This window comes from Cebus imitator, unplaced genomic scaffold (assembly GCF_001604975.1).
Source record: "Cebus imitator isolate Cc_AM_T3 unplaced genomic scaffold, Cebus_imitator-1.0 Scaffold386, whole genome shotgun sequence".
Classification (NCBI taxonomy): Eukaryota; Metazoa; Chordata; class Mammalia; order Primates; family Cebidae; genus Cebus; species Cebus imitator.
Genome location: NW_016107701.1, coordinates 729,388 through 756,728, shown reverse-complemented (window position 1 = coordinate 756,728; position 27,341 = coordinate 729,388). Strand labels below are relative to the sequence as shown.

Genomic DNA, 27,341 nt, shown 5'->3' with positions numbered 1-27,341 from the left:
CTTAAGGAGGTATCTGTCAGATTCCTCCCTTGTAAAAGTACTTTTTCCCCTTTGTCATTAATGAGTAATTTGTGAGGTGATACCTAGAGATCAGATGAATACCCTGTTCCCCAGCAATCATTCACTTGGTTTTTTTTTTTTTTTTTTTTTTTTTTTTTTTTTTTTTTTTTTTTTTAGATGCAGTCTTACTCTGTCACCCAGGCTACAGTGCAGTGGTGCAATCTCGGCTCACTGTAACCTCTGCCTCTTGGGGTCAAGCAATTCTCCTGCCTCAGCCTCCCAAGCAGCTGGGATTATAGGTGCCCACCACCATGCCCAGCTAAATTTTTGTATTTTTAGTAGAGACAGGGTTTCACCATGTTGACCAGACTGGTCTCGAACTCCTGACCTCAGGCGGGTGGAACTCCTGAGGTCAAGAGTTCCACCCACCTCAGCCTCCCAAAGTGCTGGGATTACAGGCATGAGCCCCTGTGCCCGGCCTCAGTGGTTTTGTTATCCAATGATGCCTCTTGCCTGGATCACTTATTACTACATGCTGCTAAAGTGGTGATTTTAAAAATTCCATTACTTCTTTTATACTTATTGGTTAGCATGTTTTTTTAAAATACCATTTTTCTTTCTTTCCCTCTCCTTTAACAAATTTAAAAATTTTTCATTTTTAGTACTTATTTTTATTTTTTATAGAGACAGGGTCTTGCTCTGTCACCCAGGTTGGCATGTAGTGGTGTGATCATAGCTCACTGCAACCTTGAAATCCTGGTCTCAAGTGATCCTTCTGACTCAACCTCCCACGTAGCTGAGACTACACGCATGCACTATCATGCCCCCAACTAGTTTTTTCTACTTTTTAGGGACTGAATCTTGCTATGTTGCCCAGGCCAGGCTCAAACTCCTGGCCTCAAGGAGCTCTCCTGCCTCGGCTCTTGAAGTACTGGCATTACAGATGTGAGCCACTGAACTTGGCCAAATATTTTTATTTTTAAATAGATTGGAACACATAGTTTATTTTTAAATGATCTGATGTGTTCGAATCTTGTCCTGTAATTATTTATTTCAATACTGAAATAATTCCCAGTCTGGCCTGTGAGAGCCCTTTCAAGTTGGCTTCCTTGTCCTCTTGGCAGGTTACTGTCATTTTTGAGCACTTTCTTACTTTGTGGCATAAGATGCTCTAGGTTACTTTGCACTCTTCCTGCTCCAGCCCTGGTATCAGCCATTTCCCTTAGGAATCTTACATTGCAATTTTGATTGATTGATTGATTTTTGAGAGGGAGTCTCACTCTGTCGCCCAGGCTGGAGTGCAGTGGCATGATCTTGGCTCACTGCGACCTCCACCTCCTGGGCTGAAGTGATCCTCCCACCTCAGCCTCCTGAGTAGCTGGAACTACAGGGACATCATCACACCTGGCTACCACTATAATCTAAAATAACATAAGCTGGAGCAAATTGCCTTCCTTTTATTGCTTTTTCCCTTTCCACTTCCCAAATTTGCTATAGTATTTTTCATTGTCAAGATTAATAACATGACATTTTGATGTGTGCCTATAAATTAGTCAATCCTTTGTGCTCACAGGTTGATTCTAAAAATTAAAAACCAATAGATGACTCATTTTATGATTTTATATATACAATATAATATTCCCTCTAGAACCAAATACACATTGAGTCTCAAATTTTAGTAGCTATGAATCTGTTTGTAAGTGGGTCAGGACCTGGGCTCAGCTAAGATGGAGTCACCATGCAGACCATGCAGAGCAGAACCCCGAGTGGGAGGACCAGCCCACACAGAGGTCAGGGCTCAGGTGGGGGTGTGGAAGGAGCCACTCTCCTACCCATCCTGTACGGATCCACCAAAGGCCCCTTACAACTCCAACTACATCCCTGGCACAGTGTGGGGAGGGTGACAGGGGTCACTCAAGGGACCCATCAGCAAACAGAGAAAGATGAAATCATATCTTCAGCTCAGCAGGTATGACTGTGAACTCTAACTAATGAGATCTGGGAAGAGATCCTTTCCTCTGAGGAGTCTCCCTGCTCCCCACCCACCTTCCAGGAACTAAGGGTCTACTCCTCCCACCTCTGAGGTCCCTCTGGGATCTGCCCAGCCCTTGATCTGGCTCAGAACATAGGATTCCAGGCATTTTGTTCCCAGGGTATTTCCTCTGCTTGGCTTTGAGATCCTGCAGGGCAGGCCCAGTGCCTTATTTCTCTCAGGGTCCAGCCCAGAGTCTGGCCCAATAGACACAAGCAAAGGTTTGAAGAATAAATGAAGTTGGAATTAAGCTGAACCATGGATAGACAAAGGAGAAAAAAGGAAAGCATTTCAGAGACAGAGACAGGAACAACATGGCTGGAAAGATATGGCACACATGAACAACGGTCTTGAAGGACGGAAGCATCTGGTTTGGGAGGGAGGTTGACATTTGTACCAGTTCTCTCTCTCTCTCTCAAACCTTTCCTATGGTGCCGAGCCTGTGCTCCTTCAAACATCTGCCACAGTGTTTGTGAGTCTGGTCCTTACAGCAGCCCTGAGAAAAAGATGTAATTATTCCCATTTTATTGATGAGACAACGGGGGCTCAGAAAGTGGCTGAGCAGAAATAAAAATAGGCCTGTCTGATTCCCAAGCCTAAAGAAGTAAGTGGTTGGAGTTTGTGGGCGTAGTTTGAGGGGTCCTGGCCACACAACATGTCACCAGCCTCTGTCCCGAATAGAAGGCAATGGCATATGAATGGGTCACGATCCCATAGTGTGGCTCTTGTGCTGGCTCAGGTAGAAGTAGGGATGAATGACAAGTGGTTTATACCCGCAGCCCTTTACATGCACAGCTGCTCACACCCTGTGTGTCCTGCCTCCCTTGCCCCACTGTGGACTTTTATGGTCCTCCCAGTGATCCCCACTCTTCTTTCAAGCTTGACTCAAGCCCCCCTCTTCTCTGGAGGCTCCTTCTGGAGTAGACCTGAACTTCCATGGCATTGGGTCTTTATTTGCCCCTACTCCAGCACCTAACCCCAGCAGGTACTACTGAATGTTTGCAGAGTGAATGAGTATATACACATGTCCAGGAAATCTCCATCCCCCAGGTTCTCTAGAGAGAGGCAAGGCCTCCCATCCCCCAGCTCCTTCCTCTCTTCTCTCCTCCCCTGCCCTTCCCCATCCCTCTGGTGCTGAGCCAGCAAGGCTAGAGGCTGAAGCAGCTGCCTCTAGCTGCAAGAGCCACTGGGCCCAGGGGGAGGGGGAGGGGGGAAGCAGGAAGGGTTGCCAAGCCAAGCCTGCTCCATACCTCCCATCTAGGAGGGCAGATGGCACAGGGCAGAGTGAGCAGGGCTAAGAAGGGCTGAGAAGCCAGGCCACCAGGCCAGTTTGGGAGGAGGAAGCTTCCTGCCGGCCTTCCACCCAGTAGGCAAGCCCGCTGGGGAGGAATCACCTGTGTGTTCCCTTGGCCAAGAGCCTGAGAGTCAGTACTGGACCCACTGTCAAGAGACTGCATTTGGCAATTATCTGGGCCAGGCTAGGGGTGGGATGGGACGCAGAGATAAATAAGATCCATTTCCTCCCCAGGGGAGCTTACTGCCAGACATTTAGGGAATAATAATAATAGGTAATAATCATTGAGCACTTTACCAAGTGCCAGACACTGATCTAATTGAAAAGTAACTGCATGCTTGCAACAGCCCAAGAAGTAAATGCTATTATAAGCTCCATTTGACGTATGGGGATAATGAGACACAGAGAGATCATTAGAGTTGACTAATGATCACTGTGGGTGACTTAGGGATGGGAATTCCAGGAAGGGGGGCGGTCTTCATTTGATTCCTCTAAACAGCCTGCCCTAGATCACACAGTACGTAAGCTCCATGCTGGGATGCCTGAGCGTGGACACAGGCAGTCTGGCGTCAAGAGTCCCTGCATTTAGCCCTCATGCTACCCATCCTCTAAGCCAACCCAGGTGCCATCAGCCAGGGCCAACACACACAGCATCTTTTTTTTTTTTTTTTTTTTTTTTTCCCAAACGGGGTTTTTTTTTTTTTTCCCTTTTTGTTTGTTATGGGTGGGTTCTGGCTCCCCCCCCCCCCCCCCCCCCCCCCCCCCCCCCCTTTTTTTTTTTTTTTTTTTTTTTTTCCGAGACGGAGTTTCGCTCTTGTTACCCAGCTGGAGTGCAATGGCGTGATCTCGGCTCACCGCAACCTCCGCCTCCTGGGTTCAGGCAATTCTCCTGCCTCAGCCTCCTGAGTAGCTGGGATTACAGGCACACACCACCATGCCCAGCTAATGTTTTTTGTGTTTTTAGTAGAGACGGGGTTTCACCATGTTGACCAGGATGGTCTCGATTTCTTGACCTCGTGATCCACCCGCCTCGGCCTGCCAAAGTGCTGGGATTACAGGCTTGAGCCACCGTGCCCGGCCTACACACAGCATCTTAATCCCCACCTTGACCCCTTGTCAGGAGGTTTTTAGAGTCTGTAAACTTGCCAGGCATCACAGTGTGCTTTAGGATATCACCGTGACTACTGCCCTTTGCTGCCTGACACAGTTACATCTTTATCTATGGGCTTATATTCTCATCCCTGGGAAGCACTGAGCTCCTGTGACTCTACCATCTCACAGTCCCTTGGACTGTCTTGTACAAAGCAGGTACTCAAATGTGTTTGCCATTGAGGGGGTTGAGAATTTCCGCAGGTCTCTGTGACATAAACAGATGGGGTCTCAACCTGTGCATTGGGAATCACCTGCGGAGTTTAACAAAAACTGATACCCAGACCCCATCCTCAGAGGTTCTGATGTAATTGATGTAGGGTGCAGTCTGAGCATGGGGGATTTTAAACACCCCATGTTATTCACAGGTATTCTGATTTCCTGCCAGGGCTGAAAAGCCTCGTATTAACACTGTTTTAGAAATCTTGGCAGTTTCAGTTGAAGGAAGGCAGCAGAGGGAACAGCTTTGGAGACCAGTAGGCAAGATTCACGTCACAGCTCAGCCACTTACAAATTGGTTGAGTTTGGGCAAATCAACTTCCCCAAGCCTCAGTTTCATCATATGTAAAAGAAGATAATGACGTCTTCCTAGAAGTGAAGCACCTGAAGGAAGTGCCAGGTATTTGGGTGCTCTTAGGGGACAATAGAAAACAAAACAGCTATGGTCCCTTATCTTGTGATATTTACCTTCCTTAACTCAGTTTAACAAACCTTTACTGGGTTTAGGATATCAAGCATCATATGGGCTCAAAGATGGATGAGACATTGTACTTGTCCTTGAGAAAAAGAGACGTGGACACTAATCACAATTAAAATAGAGGAAGGAGGATGACAAGAGAGGTACCAACCAGGAGTGGTGGGGTTCAAAGAAGAGGTATTTAGAAGGCAGACCAGGGAAGTTTTCTGTGGAAGACATGATACTTTAGAAGGCCTTTAGATCATAGATAAGATTTTGTAGAATGGGATGAGGGGAGTGGTAGTGGAAACAAACAAAATCATGGAGGCAGGAACTGCCAATAATCCAACCTGACAAAAGAGCTGGATGTGCATGCAGAGGAGGGAAGAGAATGTGCAGACACAGCAGGAAAATGCAGGTTGGAGCCTTACATGCTAGGGTGAGGCATTTACACTTGATTTGGTCAGCAGTGGGAACCATGCAAAAACTGGAGCTGAGTTGCATAATTCTTAGCTCTTAAGACATGGACTGCCCCTGGCTTCATTCTGGAGTTGGTGTCTTCTTTGTCACTGTCCTTGGGGCCTCCCCTTTTCTACTGATGGCCACCTTGGTCCTGTGTTCAGTGCCCTGTCGCTGCCAGGTGAGGGTCCAATGAACCCACTCAACCTCAAGCATGAGATGTATCTCCAGATGGTACCTCCCAAGGTAGTTGCATTTTGGCAAGTACAGTGGAAGGAGCACCAGACTGAGAATCTAGATTCTAATCCTAGCTCTGTCTCTCACCAGCTGTGTGATGTTGGGCACGTCACTTCCCTTCTCTGAGCCTAAGTTTCCTCCTCTGAAAAGTGGCCAGGCTGGATGGGTTGATTGACAATGACCCTTCCAGCTGCAATGGACTCTAACTTGTCAATTGCTAAACCCAAGAAGGTCTCTTTTGACTCATGCAAGGGGCTGTTGTTGCTGAAAATGAGATATTAAGCATGAGGCTTGAGGGACAGAGATGGAGAGGCCACATGTAGGTAATCAGCAGGGTCAGCTGAGCCCAGCCCTGGATTCATTACTGGGTATGGGAATGGAGAAGCCTCCAGATGATTTAAACCCCCAGCTATTCAGGTGTTCCCAGTTGAAATCCCAGACACTGCAGGGCAGAAATAAGTCATACACACTGTGCTGTCTCAACTTCTGTCCCTCGGAACTCATGAACATAATGAAATTGTTGTCCTGTGCCACCAAGGCTGGTGGTAATGGTTTGTCACCAGTGAAAGGTAAGTGGAAATGGAGGAAGAGGTGTTTAGGGATAGCTTGGCAGGGGACTCCTCATGTTGGTGAAACTTCACCAGTGGGTGTCCTTCCCCTAGTGGGTGTCCAAGTCACCTCTGGTCTTGGATGTCTATGTATCATGGTGCTCTTAGGAGAGGAGGCTCACAGACAGCACTGTTCTGGATTATGATGAAGTTTATAAACAAGGAACTCTTTCCCGAGGATGTCCTGGATGCTGAGGCACTGCTCAGCTGGGTGGTGGGGTCCATCTGTATTTGTCCTAGTGTCCAAAAGGCTGAAGGGTGTGTGTGTGCTTACACGGGTTGAGGTCCTCTAGGTGCATCTTACACACTCCATCTCATCTCAGCCTCACCCTAGCTTCATGAGGAGCTAAGGAAGGAGTGTTCCTCCCACTTTATTGATGAAGAGCCATGCCCAAGAACACACATACAGAGTGGCAGCGCAGGGCTTTGAACCTGGTGGCAGGACTCTGAATTTAAGGCCCTTTTGCGAAGCTTTGTGGGTGACTTAGGGAATAGAAATTCTGGGAAGCGGGGTGGGGTCTTCATTTGCTTCCTCTAAACAGCCTCTTGTTTTGAAATAAGACCAATGAACTTGACCTAAGTTCTGTTCTCCGCTTCGTTTCTCCCTTCACCCCTCACTCTCCTTCTTTTTTTCCTCCAGGATTTTTTAGCAGAGGGCAGAGAAGACAAATCCACCCTCAAGTCCTCTATTAGAGAAGGCGTGATGGCGAGATGGGGGCTTCACTCACCAACCGTGCCAGGACAAAGGGCAAAGGAGGGCGGGCCGCTCCCAGGCTGGGTGGGGGGCAGTGAGGAGCCGAGCGGCCTTTCTCATCGCAGCCGCCACCCTGCTGTGCACAGTGGGCGTGAGGCTTCCAGGAGAGTCTGCGGTGCAGGGAGCGCTCTGGCTGGGAGGGAGGAGGCGGCCCAGTGGGGCTTCCTGGCTCACGGTGTGTGTGGTGAGGAGAGGAGCACGCAGTGCTGTTTTCCGAGGATTGTGCCAGACCCTATCACACGTATAAGTTCGTTCAATTCTATTTCCAGATAAGGCCCGGAGAGGGTAGCCGACTTGCCCAAGGCCACACAGGATGTGCGCGTCAGACCTGGTAGGGACGCGCGGAGAGTCTTGGCACCGGCTCTCCCCGCTTGCCCCGGATCCTCGAAGCCCTAAGGGGTCCGCCACCTGGCGGGAGGCTTTGGGACCTCGCCCCGGGGAGGTCCGGAGGGGGCTCCAGCAGGGGGCGCCCCGAGCCCCGTCAGGGGCAGCTGGGCGCGCCTCCAGCCGGCGCCTGGGACGGGGCTGGCCGCTCCGCCCCCTCGGCTCCTCGGCTGCTCGGCTGGCGGGCGCCGGGCGCTCAAGGAGGAGAGGACTGCCGACCCAGCCGAGCCCAGCGCACCCCGCAGCGTCCCCAGTGCCCGCCGCAGCGCAGCCTCCCGCCGTGAGTAGCGCCCGTCTGCGGGCTCGACGGGCGGGACCGAGCTGTGGCCCGACGGCAGCAGCACCCGGGGCTGGGGCTGGCCGGGCAAAGAGATCCGGGGCACTAGCTCGCAGATCCCGGGCCCGCCGCTGCGGTGTCTGACGCTGTGGCCCGGGGCATTGTGGCCGGCACCTGAGCGCGGGAGCTGCCCGCTGCTGCCCCGGGGCGCCCTCTGGAGCCTGGCACTTTGGCCTGGGAGACAGGGTGGGGGCAGCAGGCAGAGCCAAGCACCCCAGGGAGATGGGAGACAGACGTCCATCAAGTGAGGCCCCTTGTAACGGGCAGAGCACGCCCGGCTCCCGGCCAAGTCTTCTCAGCTTGGGCCTCCTCCCTCACCTCCTGCCCCCACCTGGCACGAGGAGGTGATGCGAGGAGGGTGCTCAGATGTCCGAGCCTCCTGTGGGGCCGAATGAAGCTGTGGTCCCCGCCGTCAGGTGCCCCAAACTGGGACAGAGCTAGGGTGGGCCCGGGGGTGGCCAGGAGGTGTGCTGCAGGTTGGGTCCCAACAGTTGACTAGGACTCTGGGCTAGGCATTGTGGAGGTCTCAAGGCCTGCATAGGCCTGGCCAACCCTCACCATAACTGCATGGTGGAAATTGGTATTCTTACTTTACAAAAGAGAAAACGAGCCCCGGAGAGGTGAGCTTCATTGAGGCCGTGCAGATAATTAATGGTAAGGTAGGGGTGCACACCGGAATAGAGGACACCATAGCTGGCTCCCACAGAGGCAGGTGGGAAGGCTTGGGCGGCAAGCGTAAGGGCAGTGCCTGACATCTGTACCCTGAAATCCAAGGTGGAGGGCAGGCACTCTGGTTTTCGACACTGTTTCCCAACTGCCTGTGTGTAAGGTATTCCTGGGAGAATCCTGTTGACTGAGAGGCTCTGGCTCGTTGGCCTCTTCACAGCTAACTTCAGAGCCCTGTTCTTCCCCAAACCACTCATCTCAATGGCACCACGGATAATTCAGCAGCTTCCGAGGAGACTTGGGCAGGGGCCTTAGGGGTGTGTGGATGTGGCTTGGAGGTCCGCTCCTCTGGGGTAAGTTCCTGGTTGCAGGAATGAGACCTGCACCAGCCCTGTCCACCTCCCTGAGGACTCCCAAATTGTTAGCTGTGGGATGAACAAGCAGGCTTCCCAAGGGAGCTGGCCTTTGCCAGAGCCACCAAGTTTTTCTTGTGTCAACTTATGCAGGTGGCTGACCTTCTGCAAGCCTCAGCTTCCTCATCAGAGACCGTGATGGGTCAGAGCCTGGAATGTAGACAGTTGTGTGTCTCATCACACCCACCCCCATTAGGAATGCCCAACCATTGCCTGCCCTCTTGCTGTGGTCTTGTTTCACTCACTTGCACTGGGTGAGGTGGGGTGAGGAACTGAGAGAGTTCACTTTGCAGAGTGAGATGGGTCAGTAGGTGAGAGGGCTTCGTGAGTGTTGAGAGTTTCCTATGAGTTGATCTTCCAGCCCTGGACGCCTCCTCCTAGCTTGTCCCTCAGGAGGCCACTGACTTCACCAAACCCGGTGCCATCTTGGAGAGGTTGGGGTGGCTATCAACAGAAGAAGGCTTGGGAAGAGGACCTGGATGGGTCAGCCGTGTGATGTTCAGCCAGTCCTTTCCCCTGTCTGGATCTCAGTTTCCTCTTGTGAAAACAAGTGGGTTAGACTAGATAGCAGTTTTTCAAACTTCTGTTTCACACTGAATTCTTACCCAGAACCCCAAAATATACTTTGGATAACATGGAACAGCTCTGGCCTCCCCTTCTCACCCTGGTGATCCTGAAGCAGATCTAAAAATCTCTAAATAGATGATCTGTGAGATCTCTTTCTGTGGGGTTCTAGGAAATCTGTGTCAGCCCCTGAAGTGTTGCCTGGTATTAGAGTTGTAGGCAGGAATGTGAATTCCAAGGACTCCATCAGGAGAAATGTGAGCATTAAGGAGGGTATCATCCTGGGAGCGTCTGAAGCTGATGGCCCGTGCCTCTGGCCAAAAGTAGTAACTGTGTGCCTCCCCTCTGCCATGTCGTTCCCGCTTTTTGAGGCTGGAAAGGTCCCTGTGCCTCTGGGTCCTTCTTTGGGTCCTGGTTGGTGACTATAATTCCACCTCAGTTTCTCCCCTTTAGTTTGTATCTGAGCTGGTAAAATGCAAATTCACCTTGGAAGGGGTGTTAGGAAAGCGCTTGAAGTGGCGATCAGTTGTTTTACCTAATGAGCATCTGAGCAGCAGCCTTGAGAAAGGAGGCTGGGGCACTAAATTCAAATCAGCCAAAACTAATGGAGTGCCTGCCGTCTACTAGCCTACGACAAGGGGACAGAGGTGAGAATGCCACAATTCTTGCCCTTATGGGGCTCTAAGACACAGGGAGCAGGGAAGGAATTCACATCATCCAGGGACCATTTAAAACATTACACATAGGTTATCTCATTTGTCTCACGTTAGTCTCATTAAAAAATATGTAAAATTTTGATTACATACAAAATAAGCATACATCCCATATATCCATCTAACTACCATCCAGATCAGGAAACAACATTGCTGGCACCCTGAAGCCTCAGAAGCCCCCCTTCCAGCTATCCCCTGAGTGAGGGGATAAGCACTCTTCTGACGTTTAGCACTGTGCATTAATTTTACCTAGACGGGATCACACAGTATGCAGTTTTTGTGTCTGGCTACTTTCATTCAACATGTTTGTGAGATTTGTCCGTGTTGTTGCAGGTAACAGTAGTTTGGTAATTCTCATTGCTGTATAATGATTCCATTGTTTGGGTGTTTAGTACCTCAATTTGTTTATCCAGTCTTCTATTGATAACCATTTGGTTGTTTCCAATTTTTAGTTATTACTAATAGCATTGCAGTGACCATTATAATGTGGATCATTTGGGAAAACATCTGCATGCGTTTCTCTTAGGTATATCCAAAGAAATTCCCTAAGTTTTCCAAAGTGGTGGTCCCAGTGAATATCCCTCCTGGCAGTGTTTGAGAGCTCTAGTTGCTGCACATACTCACCAGCACTAGACATTGTCTTCAGTTCATTTTCCATGGAAGGGATGTGAAGCTCAGAAGAGTTATCCTATGCTCAGCTGAGCACAATGTGCCAGTAAGTGACAGAGCTGGGATTTGAACCCAGGCCTATGTGATGACTACAAAATCTGTTCTCCCCATCTGTGTTAGACATAGACATAGATTATGACACGAGCCAGAATGTGATTAACTCTAACCTTAAAAATGTGTGAAGAACACTCTTGGGGAACTTAAAGAGGGGGAGAATTGTCATCTGTTTCTGGGAGAGCAAGGATCATGGAGCCGCACAGAGATGGGAGCGTTTGGCTGGGTCTTGTGGGAAGTGGGCAGTTTTGTCCACTCTCCAGGACTTTCCAGGTAGGCCTCTCATGGCAAGAGCCCCACTTCAGCCAAGACATAGCAGGGGTGAAAGTTTTATGGGATTGGGACAGGTCAACTTGGGCTAGAATATAGGATATGTAAGGGAGGGGGCAAAGGCTGGAAAGGTGAGTTAAAGCCTAACTGGTGGACCTAGTTTGTCCCTAGGGGCCTCACCTGCCCCCTCCCCCTGGCCACACAGGATGTAGAGCCCCAGGCAGACGCTTATCATTTTGCTGGAAACCGGGGCTTCTTTGAATCCTGCTCTCAGCAAATGGAGCTGGCCTCTCACCAAATAGGCGATCTTAGCTGTTCCTGGGACCACTCTCAGGGTTTCTGCCAACAGATTTTTTTTTTTTTTTTTTTTTTTTTTGGAATTTCCTGCTTTTTTCTAGCTGTGTGAAATTGGTAACCCCACTCCACAGGACGTGACCCAAATAGTTTATTTGGAATAATACTTTTTTCAGTGAAAATATGATGGTAGATGGCATTCCCTTTACCCTCTAGGCCAGTCTCAGGAGATTTGCCAGGATGTTGGGGGTGAGTGTGGGCCAAGCTTCTGATTATGGTCAAGCCAAACTTGCCAGAGGACTCCCTGGCATGGGTTAAATCACTGGAATAATCATCCTTCTTATTTGTACAGTAGTTTATATCCTTATCCCCACATGGATGTGTGAAGTAGGTGATATAGATAGTATCACTAGGACTTTTTTTGTTTTTGAGACTGAGTCTCACTCACTTTATTGCCCAAGCTAGAGAGCAGTGGCAAGATCTCAGCTCACTGCAACCTTTGCCTCCTGGGTTCAAGTGATTCTCCTGCCTCAGTCTCCCGAGTAGCTGGGATTACAGGTGCCTGCCACCACTCCCAGCTACTTTTTGCATTTTTAGTTGAGACGGGGTTTCACCATGTTGGCCTGGTTAGTCTAGAACTCCTGACCTCAGTGATTCAACTGCCTTGGCCTCCCAAAGTGCGGGAATTACAGGCATGAACCACTGAGCCCGGCCTGTATCACTATGTTTATAGGTAAGGGGATGAGGTTCAGAGAGGGTGCCCACCTGCTCTGGGTCACAGGGCTAATATACACCCACACTAGTCTGGAACCGGGACTCCTGGAGTCTGCTCTTTTCAGTATTTCATGCTTGCCCCAGCCCTGGCCAAGCACAGATGATGCATGATGGAGCCTAGGCACCAAAAGGCAGGTGACACTGAGAGTAAGCCCTGGCATCCAGGCCAGCTCTGCCTTAAGGTCTTCAGCATCTTTGTGCCTCGGTGGAAGGGAGAGAGGCATGCAACATCTTGGTAATGCAGCTCTGGTTTGCAGGGGGCTGAGGTGGAGGAAAGAGGGTGAAATGTATACACCCCCTGAGAGGATAGCTCCAGCCACTTGGCGTTAATAAGATGTGCCCTTATGCAATGGTGCCTCCACCCAGCCTGGTGAAAATAGGCTTTTGGGGCTCATGGAGCCCACGTGTGGTTGGGAATCTGATTGGCAGATAGCAGGAAAGCTCCAGTGCTAGCCAAAATGAGCTTGGAGGGGCCTTTGCTAAAGACCCTTGGAAGACATATCCACAGGCAGCTGGTTTTATTCTTGTGATTTGCAGTCTGTGTCCTGGGCCCTGTTCTTGGGGTGTTATCCAGAGTGGCACATGGCTGTCTTAGAAATGGATAAGCCCCTTGGGGCGGAGGGATCCCAGGAGAGGATTCAGACAGCCTCTTCTGGTGGAGTGCAAGTGCTCCCATGGCTCAGAGTTGGCCTATGGCTTTCAATGAGATGCCTGGGACAGGCAGAGTTGGCTTGATTTTACAGATGAGAACACTGAGGCCCCTCTGACAAGAGAGGAGATCACAGGGCTAGTTGTAGGCAAAGCTGGAATGAGCACCTCAGGCTCTTGAGTCCTGGTGCCTGTTGGAATTTTGGAATTTGCCTCAAAATTCCAAAATATATATTATATATATAATTATAATTATACATATATAATTATACATATATAATTATATATATAAAATGTATAGATAATATATATATATAATTCCAAAATATATATATATGTATGTATGTGTGTGTGTGTATACATATATATGTGTATGTGTGTGTGTGTGTATATATATGTACATATATGTGTATATATGTGTGTGTATATATATACACATATGTATATACACACACACATACACACACACACACACACACACACACACACACACATATATATATATATATATATATATATATATATATATTTATAGAGATGGGGTTTCACCATGTTGATCAAGCTGGTCTCCAACTCCTGACCTCATGATCTGCTTACCTCGGCCTCCCAAAGTGCTGGGATTACAGGAGTGAGCCACCACGCCTGGCCCTGCCCATCTTTATTTTGGGGGTGATGAGTGAGAGAGTTTGCAGATTAGTTCAGACATGCAGTTGGGTGGTACAACCCCTGAGGGAGCCGAGGTCATGATAATTCCTTACCTTTCAATAGCATTTTATAGTTTACAAAATAATTTCATGACTTGAAGTTGATTTTACAGTATTAGCCCCATTTTACAGATAAGGAAACTAAGTGTCTGGCAGCTTAGGTGGCTTACCCAAGCAAGACTGGGACTTGTACCTAGGATTTCTGGCTTTAAAGCTAGTGATTTTTTTTTTTTTTTTGAGACCAAGCTTTACTCTGTTTACTCTGTTGCCCAGACTGGAGGGCAATGGTGTGATCTGAGCTCACTGCAACCTCTGCCTCCCAGGTTCAAGTGATTCTTGTGCCTCAGCCTCCTCCTGAGTAGCTGGGATTACAGGTATATGTCACCATGCCTGGCTAAATTTTTGTATTTTTGGTAAAGATGGGGTTTCACCATGTTGGCCAGGCTGGTCTCAAACTCCTAACATCAAGTGATCCACCAACCTCAGCTTCCCAAAGTGCTGGGATTACAGGTGTAAGCCACTGTACCTGGCCTTTTTTTTTTTTTTTTTTTTTTTTAATTAACTGTACAACAACTGCTTCTTTTTGCAGTAGTTTTGAATTTAATGAAAACAAATAGTTGAAGTTCATCATGGATGTTTCTCTGAACTTCTTCAGACAGATCTGAAGACCTAAGGAATTCTCCTTTCCTGTTTCTTTGACAAATTCACATAAATCAAATAAGAACCATACATCATCAGCCGCAGGTGAGAAAAGGCTTGAGCAGGGCAGTTCTTGAGGAACCGAGGCTATGGATTATTACTAAATTATTAGCTCCCTTGCACCCAGTTACTTTTAGGCCTTAGACTCTTCGGCTTGTGCTAATTTGGATGGCTGTCCTAACCTCAGGTTTCTTCCCATTTCAGCGCTGTATGTCCCAGGCCTCAATGAGGAGCCCAAACATGGAGCCCTTCAAGCAGCAGAAGGTGGAGGACTTTTATGACATCGGAGAGGAGCTGGGGAGGTAGGAGACTGTGTGAGCGGTTGGGGGATGCCGAGGGAGACAAAGTCACGCTTCTTCTGACACAATTGTCAGTTGGTGTTGGAAGGCAGGGCCACAGGACCAGTGGGAAGCTTTAAAAATGAATTTATTCACCTGCCTAGGTGACTGTGCACATAGTCATTGCTCTGGAAATAATGATTTGCCAGTAAAAGGGATGAGAATTGTTGACTTCTGTGTTTTCGGCATAATCTGGCTGGCAGGGAAAACCTTCATAATTCTTGTTTGATCTGTTACTTTTTTCATAAAGCTCCCCCAGGCTCTGGATGGAGACCTGACTTGTTGGTTTTCTTCTGAGACTTACTTGGGATTCTCCACGGTTCCCAGGATTTTGTTTTAAGCTCAGAACCTGAATGGGAGGTGAGGTAATCCTCCTGAGAATGGATTTACATTGAGTAACCAGCCACATGAGCCCCATCATGAAGTTTTCCTGGGATCTTTGTTACTTGGTTTGCTGAGTCCAGAACACAGCCAGGGTGAAAATCAGCTCTGAAAGTACTATAGTTACTATTTGGATAGAAAATAAGATTTTCCGAAGCTCTTTGCTTGCCTTCCATTTCTAACAACTGCTAATAGTTAGGTGGTAATGTAGTGATTACAAAACGCCAGTCTTGAAGTTTGAGTGGCACAACAATGCATGAAAAATAGACATTATTTCTTCTCTCGTTTTCCAGATGAGGAAACTGTGGTCCAGTATTTGGGCAAGTTACCCAAAGTTGCTGAGCCAGTGAGTGATATAGCCAAGGTTCTGACTAGTCCATTTTACACCTGCACACCTGTTATGCCCTCTCCCATGAGCTTGGCACTTGTACACTCACACATGCTCATCAGAACACCTAGCCTCACCTCTTCACACACCCTGCAGCATGAAAACATGGGAATTTAGAGTGTGTAGACCCAGACAGGTCTTAGGTAATTTAGAAAGTTTATTTTGTCAAGGTTGAAGACGCACATCCATGACACAGCCTCAGCAGGTCCTGATGACCTGTGCCCAAGGTGGTCACAGCACAGTTTGGTTTTATACATTCTAGGGAGACATGAGACATCAATCAAATATGCAAGATGAATATTGCTTTGGTCTGGAAGGGTGGGACAACTGTAACTCTAAGCAAAGGTGGGAAGACTCTAATGGGGAGGGGACTTCCAGGTCATAGGTAGATAAGAGACACATGGTTGCATTCTTTGGAGTTTCGATTAGCCTTTCTAAAGGAGGCGATCAGGTATGCATTTATGTCAGTGAGCGGAGGGGTGACTTTGAATAGAATGGGAGGCAGGTTGGCTCTAAGCAGGTCCCAGCTTGACTTTTCTCTTTAGCTTAGGGATTTGGGGGGCCCCAAGATTTATTTTCCTCTCACAAGTGTCTACTGTATCCAACAGGCAAACAGGAGTTCTTTTCCCTTTATAGAACTCCTAGGTCAGGACTAGTTGTCTTACTTTTTTTTTTGCTTTCAAAGACAAAACATCTTCAAAGCCAGAAGAGCTTCACTCCAAAGAGAATGACAGGCAGCAGGTGCTTCAAGATCAGGGAGTTTATCCTGGCTGGCTGGATGGTGGGTAGGGGAGCAAATAACTGCAGAGACCCCAGAGGGGAATGACTTTTCCCCATCTGGGGCCTGGTGAAGGGGTAGGAAGAGGACATAGGACCAGAGGCTGGGGTTGGTCAGCTGGAGCCTGCCTCTGGATGGGAAGCCAGGTTCTCTTTGCCTCCGATTTTTCTCCTGCCCTTGGTAACACCAGCAGAAAGGTGGCATTCTTGTCAACAGACCACGGCCAGCCCTGCCAATGGTGCTTGATTCAGTGCCCTCATTTGGCCACTTCCTGTGTGTAGGGGTCTGTGCTGAGTACTGTGGGTACAAAGATGAGCAAGATCAGACAATCTCTCCCCTCCTCGAGCTCCACCCTGGCAGTGAGGCAGCCACACACATGCTAACAGGGCATTCTTGGATTGGACTAGAGTCTGGGTGGGCAGAGAAACTGAGAAGTTGTTGGAGGTGGGACTCTGAAGAAGGAAGCAGAAGCAGTTTCCTGGGGATTGCATTTATGATTCCTTCTTAGTCTTGTCTCTCCCCGACTCCACACACAAGGACATATGCTATTAGACCCAGAAGAGACCTCATGTTTCCTGGTCCTCCACCTGCAACAGGGTGTGGATATCCCATGCACTGCACAGCCTGGGGTGTCTTGGGATGATTCTCATCTCCCCTACTCTTTTTTTTTTTTTTTTTTTAGATGGAGTGTCACACTGTTGCCCGGACTGGAGTGCAATGACTAGGTCACTGCAACATTTGCCTCCCGGGTTCAAGCGATTCTCCTGCCTCAGCCTCCCAAGTAGCTGGGATTACAGGCACCTACCATCGCACCTAGCTAATTTTTGTATTTTTAGTAGAGATGGGGTTTCACTATTTTGGCCAGGCTGGTCTTGAACTCCTGACCTCGTGATCTGCCCGCCTTGGCCTCCCAAAGTGCTGGGATTATAGGCGTGAGCCACCACGCCCAACATTCCCTACTCTTCTAAAGTGCTAATGGGGCAAAAGGTGAGTAAGCTGCATATGAGGTCCAGGGGCTAGGGACCAGGGGCCTTTGGAGTGGCCAGAGGTTCTAAGATTTGTGGTCTAGAGGTCAGATGAGTTAGAAGACCTTTAGAGGTCCTCTCTTCCAGGCCTCTCACTTGACAGTTGAGGAAATAGAGGCTCAGAGAAGGGAAAGGTCTTGCCTGGGGCCACAGAACAGGCTAGAACTAGAGTTGCCTTTGGATGACCACTCGGCTTCTGAAGGAACAGTCCTATTCTTCTCTCCTGCCCTCCTGTTCTTCACTTAACATATTTTTGAGGCTCCACTATGTGCACTGTCGGAGCAGTGGAAAGCAAAACAGATACAGTCCTGTCCTCTGGCAGTTTGTGCCCCTGAGGCTGGTGGAGAAAGGCACTAGACAAGTGGACGCTACAGGATAAATCACCATAAGGTGTGTTAAGGGCTAAGAAATGAGAGAAAAGGATGCTCTGCAAGGGAATGATGGGGGATGTAGTTCCAACTGGGTGGTGAGAGAAGACTGCTCCGAGGAAGTAACTGTTAATTTGAGAACTGAGGGGTAAATGCACAAGCAAAGTCAGTAGCATGGAGGATCCCTGAAGTAGGGAAGCACCTAGGACCCGGGGAGCCAGCAGGAGGCTGACGTGGCCTTGGAAAGAGAGCCAGGGGCAAGCAGTGTTAGATGAGGCTGGGGGCATGGGTGGGGACCAGATCCAGTTGGTGAATTCCCTGTTAACACAGAGTGGTAGAAAGGTTTGGCCTTTGGGGTCTCATGAGTTGGGGTTTGAGTCCTTGTCCTAGCTGTGCAACATGAGGACAACTTGCCCTCTCTGAGCCTCAGCTTTCTTAGCTGTAAGACAGAATTATTACCATTACCTAGATCATGGTTGTGGTGATGAAATGAGTTGCCAATTTAGGTGTTCCTCACAGAGGCTGGCATGGGGCAAGTGTTCATGAACAAGGGCTTCTGGCCTTCAACAGCGCATGGACTGAGGCTTTGAAGTAGGTTTGGAGAGTCAAGGCCCTACCTTCTGCCTCTGCAGCCTTCTAGGAGGAAGGCGTGGGAGCCTTTAGCAAGAAGAACAGGGAGATCATTCTGATTTCTGGGGAGCTAAATATAAACTTCCTTACTTTATTGTCAGTGAGCATCCTAGGGTAGACTCAGGGCCCTCTCATTGATTATAGCTCTTCATTAAGTCCTAACTATGCAAAAATGAAAATGAACAACAGTTTGTTACGTGTTACAATGGATGAAGCTCACACAGGTAATGTGGAGCAAAGGAAGGCAGACTCAACAGGGTGCACACTGCTTCCTTCCATTTGTGAAAGTTCATAACAGGCAAAAGGAATCAATGGTGCTAGAGGTCTGAATGGTGGTTTTCCTTTGGGGACTAGTGACTGGAAGGGGACACAAAGGTGATTTCTGGGGTGCCGTATTCTGTTTCTTGATCTGAGTGTGTGTTTCACAGTGTGTTCATTTTATGAGTATTTATATGAAGACATATATGCATATGGGCATTTTCCTGTTTATGTATTAGACCTTAACTAAAATAGTTTATTAATAAATAACCTTGGCCGGGTGCGGTGGCTCACGCCTGGAATTCCAGCACTTTGGGAGGCCGAGGCGGGTGGATCACGAGGTCAAGAGATCGAGACCATCCTGGTCAACATGGTGAAACCCCGTCTCTACTAAAAATACAAAAAATCAGCTGGGCCTGGTGGCGCGTGCCTGTAATCCCAGCTACTCAGGAGGCTGAGGCAGGAGAATTGCCTGAACCCAGGAGGCGGAGGCTGTGGTGAGCCGATATCGTGCCATTGCACTCCAGCCTGGGTAACAAGAGCAAAACTCCGTCTCTAAATAAATAAATAAATAAATAACCTTTAACTCAACTTCCTGCCCTGGCCTGGTCCACATGTTTCCAGTTCCTTTAGAGGCTTCGTCTCTCCTTATCCTATGAATAAGAGCATATTTGTAAGGAAAGCTTTGGATAGAAACAGGGTACTCTGGCTGGGGCATCCTGCACTCTGCTGGGACCCTCCCTGGCCCTGCATATTTTGCCTGATTTCTAGCTTCCAGCGCTGAGTGCAGTCAGTTGGCTGTGCTCACACTTTTGGCACCAGCCTGCTCGGGATGCTGGAGGTTGTCTGCTGTTTCTGGGAATGTTTGGAGAAATGTTGGCTTGCAGAGTTTGGCCTCTCCCAGCCTTGGTAGCCACCAGTAGAGGAGAGCAGGGGAATATGAGAGCAGGGCTCATAAAGAGAAACCCCTCCAACTCCTCATTCTATAGATGAGGCTAAGGCCAGAGAGGAGAAGTGGTGAACTGGTGATAGAATCAGGGTGGATCTGGTGGTCTGACTCCCAGCCCAGAACTCTGGCTACCACACCATAAGGACCCACAAGACACCAAGTCATTTCTTCCTTTAATTGGAAGGTTTCTGAGTGGGAGAGAATATAAAGGAAGGGAGTCTTTTCTGTTTGAACTTGAGGGTAGTGTAGTAGGATCAGAGTTAGGAGGATGAGGCTTTGGGACAGAGTTGTATTTCCCAGGGGGAGGGTACCAGTTGGTAGGCCCATTGACGATTTTGTGAACTTCTACGTAGACAACTACTGCATACATAATGATATAAAGTAATTTAATGTAAGCAGCATATAATGAATAGTGATTCCTTATTTCCTATCCTTTGATTCCTTTCCTTTACTTAGTTTTTTTTTTTTTTGAGATGGAGTCTCACTCTGTCACCGAGGCTGTAGTGCAGTCCCACAATCTTGAATCACTGCAACCTCCGCCTCCTGGGTTGAAGCCATTCTCCTTCCTCAGCCTCCTGAGTAGCTGGGATTACAGGCATGTGCCACCACGCCTGGCTAATTTTTGTACTTTTAGTAGAGACAGAGTTTCACCATGTTGGCCAGGTTAGTCTCAAACTCCTGACCTCAGGTGATCTCCTTGCCTCGGCCTCCCAAAGTTCTGGGATTACAGGCATGAGCCACTGCGCCTAGCCAGATTTCCTTTACTTATTATACTACCATAAAATCATAAGATATTACTGTTGAGGTGGATTTCAACAATTTAATCCAAATCTACCATTTTATAGATGAGGAAAGTGAGGCCCAGGGAGGGGAGATGATTTGTCTAAGGTCATAAACAAGCGTTAGAGGAGGTAGAACTCAAAGGCAGAAACTTCTCAACTACTGTGCTGGTTTAAACAAACAGATAAGAACTTGTTTAAATCTACATCCAACCTTTCTCCCCCACTTCTCTTAAGGATCTTACGTTACCATTGCCCCACATATCACCTCTGCCCTGAAGAAGACAGCAACCATATAATTGCCACCATTTAGAGGAGGCTCATGTATGCAAGCCACCCTGCTGGACACTTACCCTTCAGTCTCCTTGTGTGGGGATGAGAGGCTTCACTGAGGGAAGGAGCCTCTGCATTAAAGCCTCAGCCTTCCTGAACATGGACAAGGGATTCCCTGGGGCAGCCATGTTGATGAGGGTGGGGGCAGCCAGACTGGAGTCTCCCAATGGAATCATCTGTATATATGGTTAAGATCACCCATCACATATTCAACTTAGCCAGGACAGCCTCTTTGGGGAAAGAAACAAAATCCTCTAGGAAATGTGTGAAGCTTAAATTTACCCAGGCTGGGTTCAATAGCCTAGTTTAGCCACTTTGAGAACTACAGAAAACAACAAACACAGGTGTTCTATTTAGTCATCTCAGTCCTTGGCAAAAGAGCTTCTAAGACTAACCCTTTTCATCCCTTTTTAAATAAAAAAGATGTTGTTTATTTATAGAAGTTATTCAAGGTGGATGTCATAAAGTTATGAAGTGTAAAAAGTAAAAGGTAGAACTCCTTCTGCCCTCTCTCCGAGTCTCACACCCCACAGGAAACTTGGATGGTAATTTTCTTCTGTTGCCCGTCAGAACCTAAGTTAAGCAAGTGTGTGTGTGTGGACCCAGGTGGGACTACACGACCATAACCATCTACAACCTGCTTTTCTCACTTAATAAAATCTGTTGAATATCTCTTTATAGCAGTGCAGATAGATATGTAAGACTTATTGTGGATGAATAGTTTTTTAAATTAATACATTTAAGAAGACAATTTAAGGCAATAAAAGATGAGCAATCTTAACCCAGCAGCTATTTCCCTCCCTCCCTCCCTCCCTCTCTCTCTCCCTCCCTCCTTCTTTCCCTCATTCTTTCCTTCCCTCCTTCCTTCCCTCTTTCCTTCCTTCCCCTCTCTCTCTCTTTTCCTCTCTCCCTCTCTCCCTGTCTCTCTCTTGGGTCTCTCTGGTGGGGTCTCTCTGTCACTCAGGCTGGAGAACAGTGGCTCAATCATGGCTGGGCATCCTCGACTTCCTGGGCTCAAGCAATCCTCCCACCTCATCCTCCTAAGTAGCTGGGATCACAGGCATGTGCCACCATGCCCAGTTAATTAAAAAACAAATTTTTTTTGAGGTGGAATCTTGCTCTCTTGCCCAGGATGGAGTGCAGTGGTGCAATCTTGGCTCTCTACAACCTTTGCATCCTGGGTTCAAGCAATTCTCATGCCTCAGCCTCCTGAGTGGCTTGGATTACAGGTGTGTACCACCATGCCTGGCTAAATTTTGTACTTTTAGTAGAAACGAGGTTTCACCATGTTGGTCAGGCTGGTCTCAAAGTCTTGATCTCAGGTGATCTGCCCACCTCAGCCTCCCAAGGTGCTAGGATTACAGGCATGAGCCACCAGGCCCACCTAAAGTTTAAATTTTTTGTAGAGTTAGGGCTTCACTGTGTTACCCAGGCTAGTCTTGAACTCCTGGGCTCAGGCAATCCTCCTGTTTTGGACTCCCAAAGCGCTGGGATTATAGGTGTGAGCCATCACGCCTGGCTATTTTTATTTCTGAATCTTGTCTACTAATCTTTGCAGGGGTGTCTCTTATACCCACAGACCTCCTGCTCTTTGTAACTACTGTGGCACACCCATTTGCACGTAGTTCACATTCCCCCAAATGGCAAGCTACAGCAGCAGATTGGAGAGGCTGGGGAGAGCGGCGCTAATGGCCCGATGAGAGCCAGTGATGAGATGATGCTCATCTTGCACTTGTTTATCAACTCTTTGAAAGCAGGTTCAGAGCTGTTCTATTTGGAGTATCACTGCAGCACTGAGACAGAGGCCAGAGACCTCAAAAACGTATGTGACTTATCTTTGTTCTTGCTGTTTCCTCACTCTTGGAAAAATTATACTTTTTCGTCAAGGTCCAGATCAAACACAGTCACTCTGACAAAGCCTGCCATGTCCTGCCCCATCCACCCTAATCCCTTCTGTCAGATTTAATTACCTCTTATTCTGGGCCACGTCTCTCATCATACCTCATGTTACACATAGGGTTTTCCTGTCATCTTCCCTGCTGTACTGAAGGTTTCTCCAGGCTGGGCATGGTGAAACCTTCCCATCCATCTCCTCTGCTGTGGTGTCCAGCCCAGGCCTTTTATGCTTGACAAGTGTTTAACACCCACAGACACCCATAAGTTAACTGCAGAGCATCTGGGATCTGCCTTGAGTTAAATTTAAATCTAAGGTAGAAAACCTCAGCCAAACAAGCCCACAGCCCTCATAAACCCTGGAATTCATGAATGCCCAGGATTCCCCGAACACAAGCGAGATACAAAACACAAAATTTACTTCCATTTACTGGACATACATTATTACGTTTAATTCTCATAACACCCTGTGACGTAGTTATTATTCCCATTTTATAGATGAAGAAACTCAGTCTCCAAAATTTTAGGAAACTGGTTCAAGAAATATGAACCTACCTTATCAAGGAGATGACAAGTGGGAAATTGGACTCTGTATGACACAGAAAATCTCATAGAAAGTCAGAAATAAAAACCAGAAACTTCCTCTGGGTAAAGCCCTGTTTGCTGCCCTGGCCTGGGATTTTTGTGCCTCTCCGATCACACACACACTTGCTTGTATTTCCTGTTGCTGGGAAAGTGAAAATGACTGACATACGTTAAGAATCTACTATTGTAGCGTGCATGGTGGCTCACGCCTGTAATCCCAACACTCTGGGAGGACAAAGTGAGAGGATTGCTTGAGCCCAGGAGTTTGAGACCAGTCAGGGCAACATATGTGAGACCCCATCTCTGCAAAACATAGAGAATTAGCCAGGCATGGTGGCGCACGCCTGTAGTCCCAGCTATTTGGGAGGATGAAATAGGAGGATTGCTTGAGCCTGGGTGGTTGAAGCTGCAGTGAGCTGTGATTATATCACTACACTCCAGCCTGGGTGACAGAGCAAGACCCTGTTTCGAAAAACAAAACAAACAAACAAAAAAAAACTGCTGCCCTCCTGTGAGTGTCTGTGCTGAGTACTCCCCACCCTTTCAGAACAGTGGGACTTAGATCACATTCCCATTTCACAGGTGAGGACAATGAGACCCAGAGATATATGGTCACACAGTCCGAACAGGACAGTCAGGATTCCATCCTAGGTCTGTCAGATTACAAATCTCATACACTATTATACTATGCTAATTCCATATCTATCTGTGTGTGTGTGTATGTGTGTGTGTGTGTGTGTGTGTGTATATATATATATATATATATATATATATATATATACACACATACATATTGAGATAGGGTCTTACTCTCTTGCCCAGGCTAGAATGCAGTGGCACAATCACAGCTCACTGCAGCTTCAACCTCCCTGGCTCAAGCAATTCTTCCACCTTAGCTTCCTGAGTAGCTAGGGCTATAGGAAAATGCCCTAGACTTTGATAATTTTAATTTTTTTTTTTTTTGCAGAAATGGGTGTCTCACTATATTGCCCAGGCTGATCTTGACCTCCCAGCCTCAAGTGATCTTCTCACCTCAACCTAATTCTACAATTTAATAAAAGTCAATCCAGGAGATTCTTCAGAGGTCATCTATTCCAGTAGAGGCCCAGGGCTCAGGGTAGTTTAGGGTGAGTAGGGGTGGGGGCATCAAAGAGTTTGCAGTAAAAGGGGCTGGAAGGGAAGGAAGGGAGACAGGGCAGATATATCCATTCTCTGTATAGGGTGGTAGTGAGGACCACACAAGGCCACCAAATTACCTTGGTGAGATTCCATCCTACGGCCTTGATGAGGTTCTTATACCCATGAGACTTGTAGCCACGGGACTATGGCCCAGTTCAAGATTGGAGAGTGGCCAGAAACAGGAGAGGCAGGAGAGGCAGGTGAGGGGAGCCAGCAGCCTTTCAACATTGAGGTGCCAAGAGTATGGCATTTACATAATCTCTGGTCCTGTCGATACCACAGCAGACTTTGGTTTTTGCTTTTTGTTTTTTGAGGTGGAGTTTCACTGTCACTCAGGCTGGTGTGCAGTGGTTTGATATCGGCTCACTGCAACCTCTGTGTCCCAGGTTCAAGCAATTCTCTTGCCTCAGCCTCCCAAGTAGCTGGGATTACAGGCACCTGTTACGCCCAACTAATTTTAGTATTTTTAGTAGAGACAGGGTTCCACCATGTTGGCCAGGCTGGTCTTGAACTCCTGACCTCACATGATCCACCCACCTCAGCCTCCCAAAGTGCTGGGATTATAAGCGTGAGCCATTGCATCCAGCCACACGATAGACTTTAGAATGAGGGGTGTCAGCAAGGGGCTCTCTATCCTGGTCCTCCTGAGGGGTGTAGGGAACTGTGAGCTGGCCGAATGCAAAACAGTATAGTACAGTGGTCTCTTGTCACTCATGCTGTAGACTTGAGAGCTTCCTAGGCCTGGCCTAGACGTACTTGGATAGTAGCAAGGAAGCCTTCTCTGCCACAGCTGCACCCAAGACAAGCTGGTGGTTTCTCAAAGGTTAGTGGGTGTGTGTGGATGTGTGTGTAAAGGAGCTCATGAGTACATGCATTTCTGTGCTGTAGGTCACTATCACAGTCAACGATTCATATTCTTGGGCACCCACTCTGTGTGGGGGAGGAGACTTAGGTCTCGGGCCTTGCCCCAGAATTGCTGAGGCTCAGCTGGGGTGCAGGAGTACTCTCCTCCTAAGCAAATGAAATGAGATGGACTATGCCGAGTGCTAATAGCAGGACCCAAAACAAAAACATGTGCAAGGAGATCAGTGGACGAAGCCATCACCCTAGGTGGGGCAGAGCCTAATCCAGGAGCGAGGCCAGTAACCATGTCAAGGATGAGGGCTCTGCCACGACCGAGGAGCAGAAGCCCAGGCTTGGGCAAGAGGGCACGTGGAGAGGGTGAAGGGATGGGGCTGCCAGGAGGACTGACGACTGCAAGGGGCCCTGGGTGACAGAGGCTGTGGATGAGAGAGGGAGGCGCTTTCATCACCCATTGTTAGGAAAACAAAGCACAAAGCCACTCAAACAAAGTGGCTGCATTGCACAGGCTTGAGTTAGAAGCTCAGCACACAGTGCAAATCGCTTGCCCTAAGGGGTAGGTCTCATTGAACTCTGTCTGCATTATGAAAACTGTAAGAGCTGTGGAGGGGTGGGTGGGTGGGGGGGGCAGTGCTTCTGTAGGGGAAATGGAAACCACCATGTGCCTGTATCTTCTGGATAGTCTTGCTTTTCTACTTATTTAATGCTAGTGTGTACATTTTGTGTTGGGTTGCTGTTTTTGGATTCCACACTGTTTTTGAATATGTACCTTTCCACGTATCCAGAGTTCATATACTTAAAAATATTTTTGTTTTGAAATAATTTCAAATGTGGGGAAAAAGTTGTGAGAATAACAAAACTCCCATATACCCTTGTCCTAGATTTGCACCAGTTTTTAACATTTTGTCATCTCTCTCTCTCTTTCCCCTTTTCTATCTGCCTCCTTTCCTCCTTCTTTTCGTCTGTGGATTATCTGTCTGTCTACCTACCTACCTACCTACCTATCTACCTACCTAGCCACCCACTCATCCATCCATCCTAGTTTCTGAATCATTTGAGAATAGATTGCTGACATTATGCCTCTTCACCTCTTAATACTTCACTATTGATCTCCTAGTGAAGTATTAAGTACATGGACGTTCTATTTCATAACCACTGTACAGTTACAAATAGAGGACATTTAATACCGATATAATATTTTTACCTGTTATCACTCTTGCTTTAATTTAATGGATTTTCTTATTCATGTTCTTTATAGCAGTTTTTCTCCTTGTAGTGAAAGATCCAGGGCAGGATCATGGGTTGCATCTTATTGTCGTATCTCTCCAGTCTCCTTTAATCCAGAACAGCCTTTCTTTGACTTTCATGACACCAACATTTTTGAAGACTACCGGACTATTAAAAAAAATAGAGCCGAGAGCAGTGGCTCACTCCTGTAATCCCAGCACTTTGGGAGGCCGAGGCAGGTAGGTTACCTGAGGTCAGGATTTTGAGACCAGCCTGGCCAACATGGAGAAACCCCATCTCTAATAAAAATACAAAAATTAGTTGGGCATGGTAGTGATGCCTGTAATCCCAGCTATTCAGGAGGCTGAGGCCAGGGAATCATTTGAACCTGGCAGGTGGAGGATGCAGTGAGCTGAGATCGCACCACTGCACTTCATCCTGGGCAACACAGTGAGAGTCCATCTCAAAAAAATATAAATAAATAAATAAATAGATACAGTTCATACACATCTGTTAACTTCATAATATTCTACTATCCAGGCATGCCCAATTTACTTAACTTTCCCCTGTTGCTTCACACTTTTAGAAATATTGGTGTTTCCGTGAACATACTTGTTTAATTTCCTCTCTGCATTATTTTGGTTGGGTGTATTCCCAGAGGTTGCGTGCCAGGTGAAAGGTTATAACTGATTTGCTTCATGGTTGAAACTAGAAATACTGAATCACTTTACAGTGTCATCAGCATGTACTTATTTCCTTGTGGCTTTGTAAATGCTGTTTCATTGTTTTCATGTATTTTTGGTAGTGAGTTTTGTAAAGATATATTAACATTTTCACCAAAGGGAAATTTAAACTAGTCATAGGTTTCTGTATTTTCCCCTTTATTTCAAATCTTCTTTCCTGTACTTTACTTTTCTTCATGATGTTTGCATGTCATTTTTTTCTTTTCTTTTCTTTTTTTTTTTTTTTTT

At 47.5% G+C, this 27,341-nt stretch overlaps 1 protein-coding gene across 3 annotated transcripts in view; it reads left to right on the top strand.

The window, feature by feature from the left end:
- Positions 1-7,637: 7,637 nt before the first annotated feature.
- Positions 7,638-27,341, top strand: part of DAPK2 (death associated protein kinase 2) — a 125,531-nt gene continuing 105,827 nt past the window's right edge. For 2 of the 3 annotated variants that reach the window (XM_017508117.1, XM_017508115.2), the window contains exons 1-2: positions 7,638-7,873; positions 14,603-14,700. In XM_017508117.1, the coding sequence (XP_017363606.1) occupies positions 14,609-14,700 (92 nt within the window). In that variant the 5' untranslated portion in view covers positions 7,638-7,873; positions 14,603-14,608. Of the gene's footprint in view, positions 7,874-8,759; positions 8,935-14,602; positions 14,701-27,341 lie in introns of all 3 variants that reach the window. The other variant, XM_017508119.2, reaches the window with a different exon arrangement.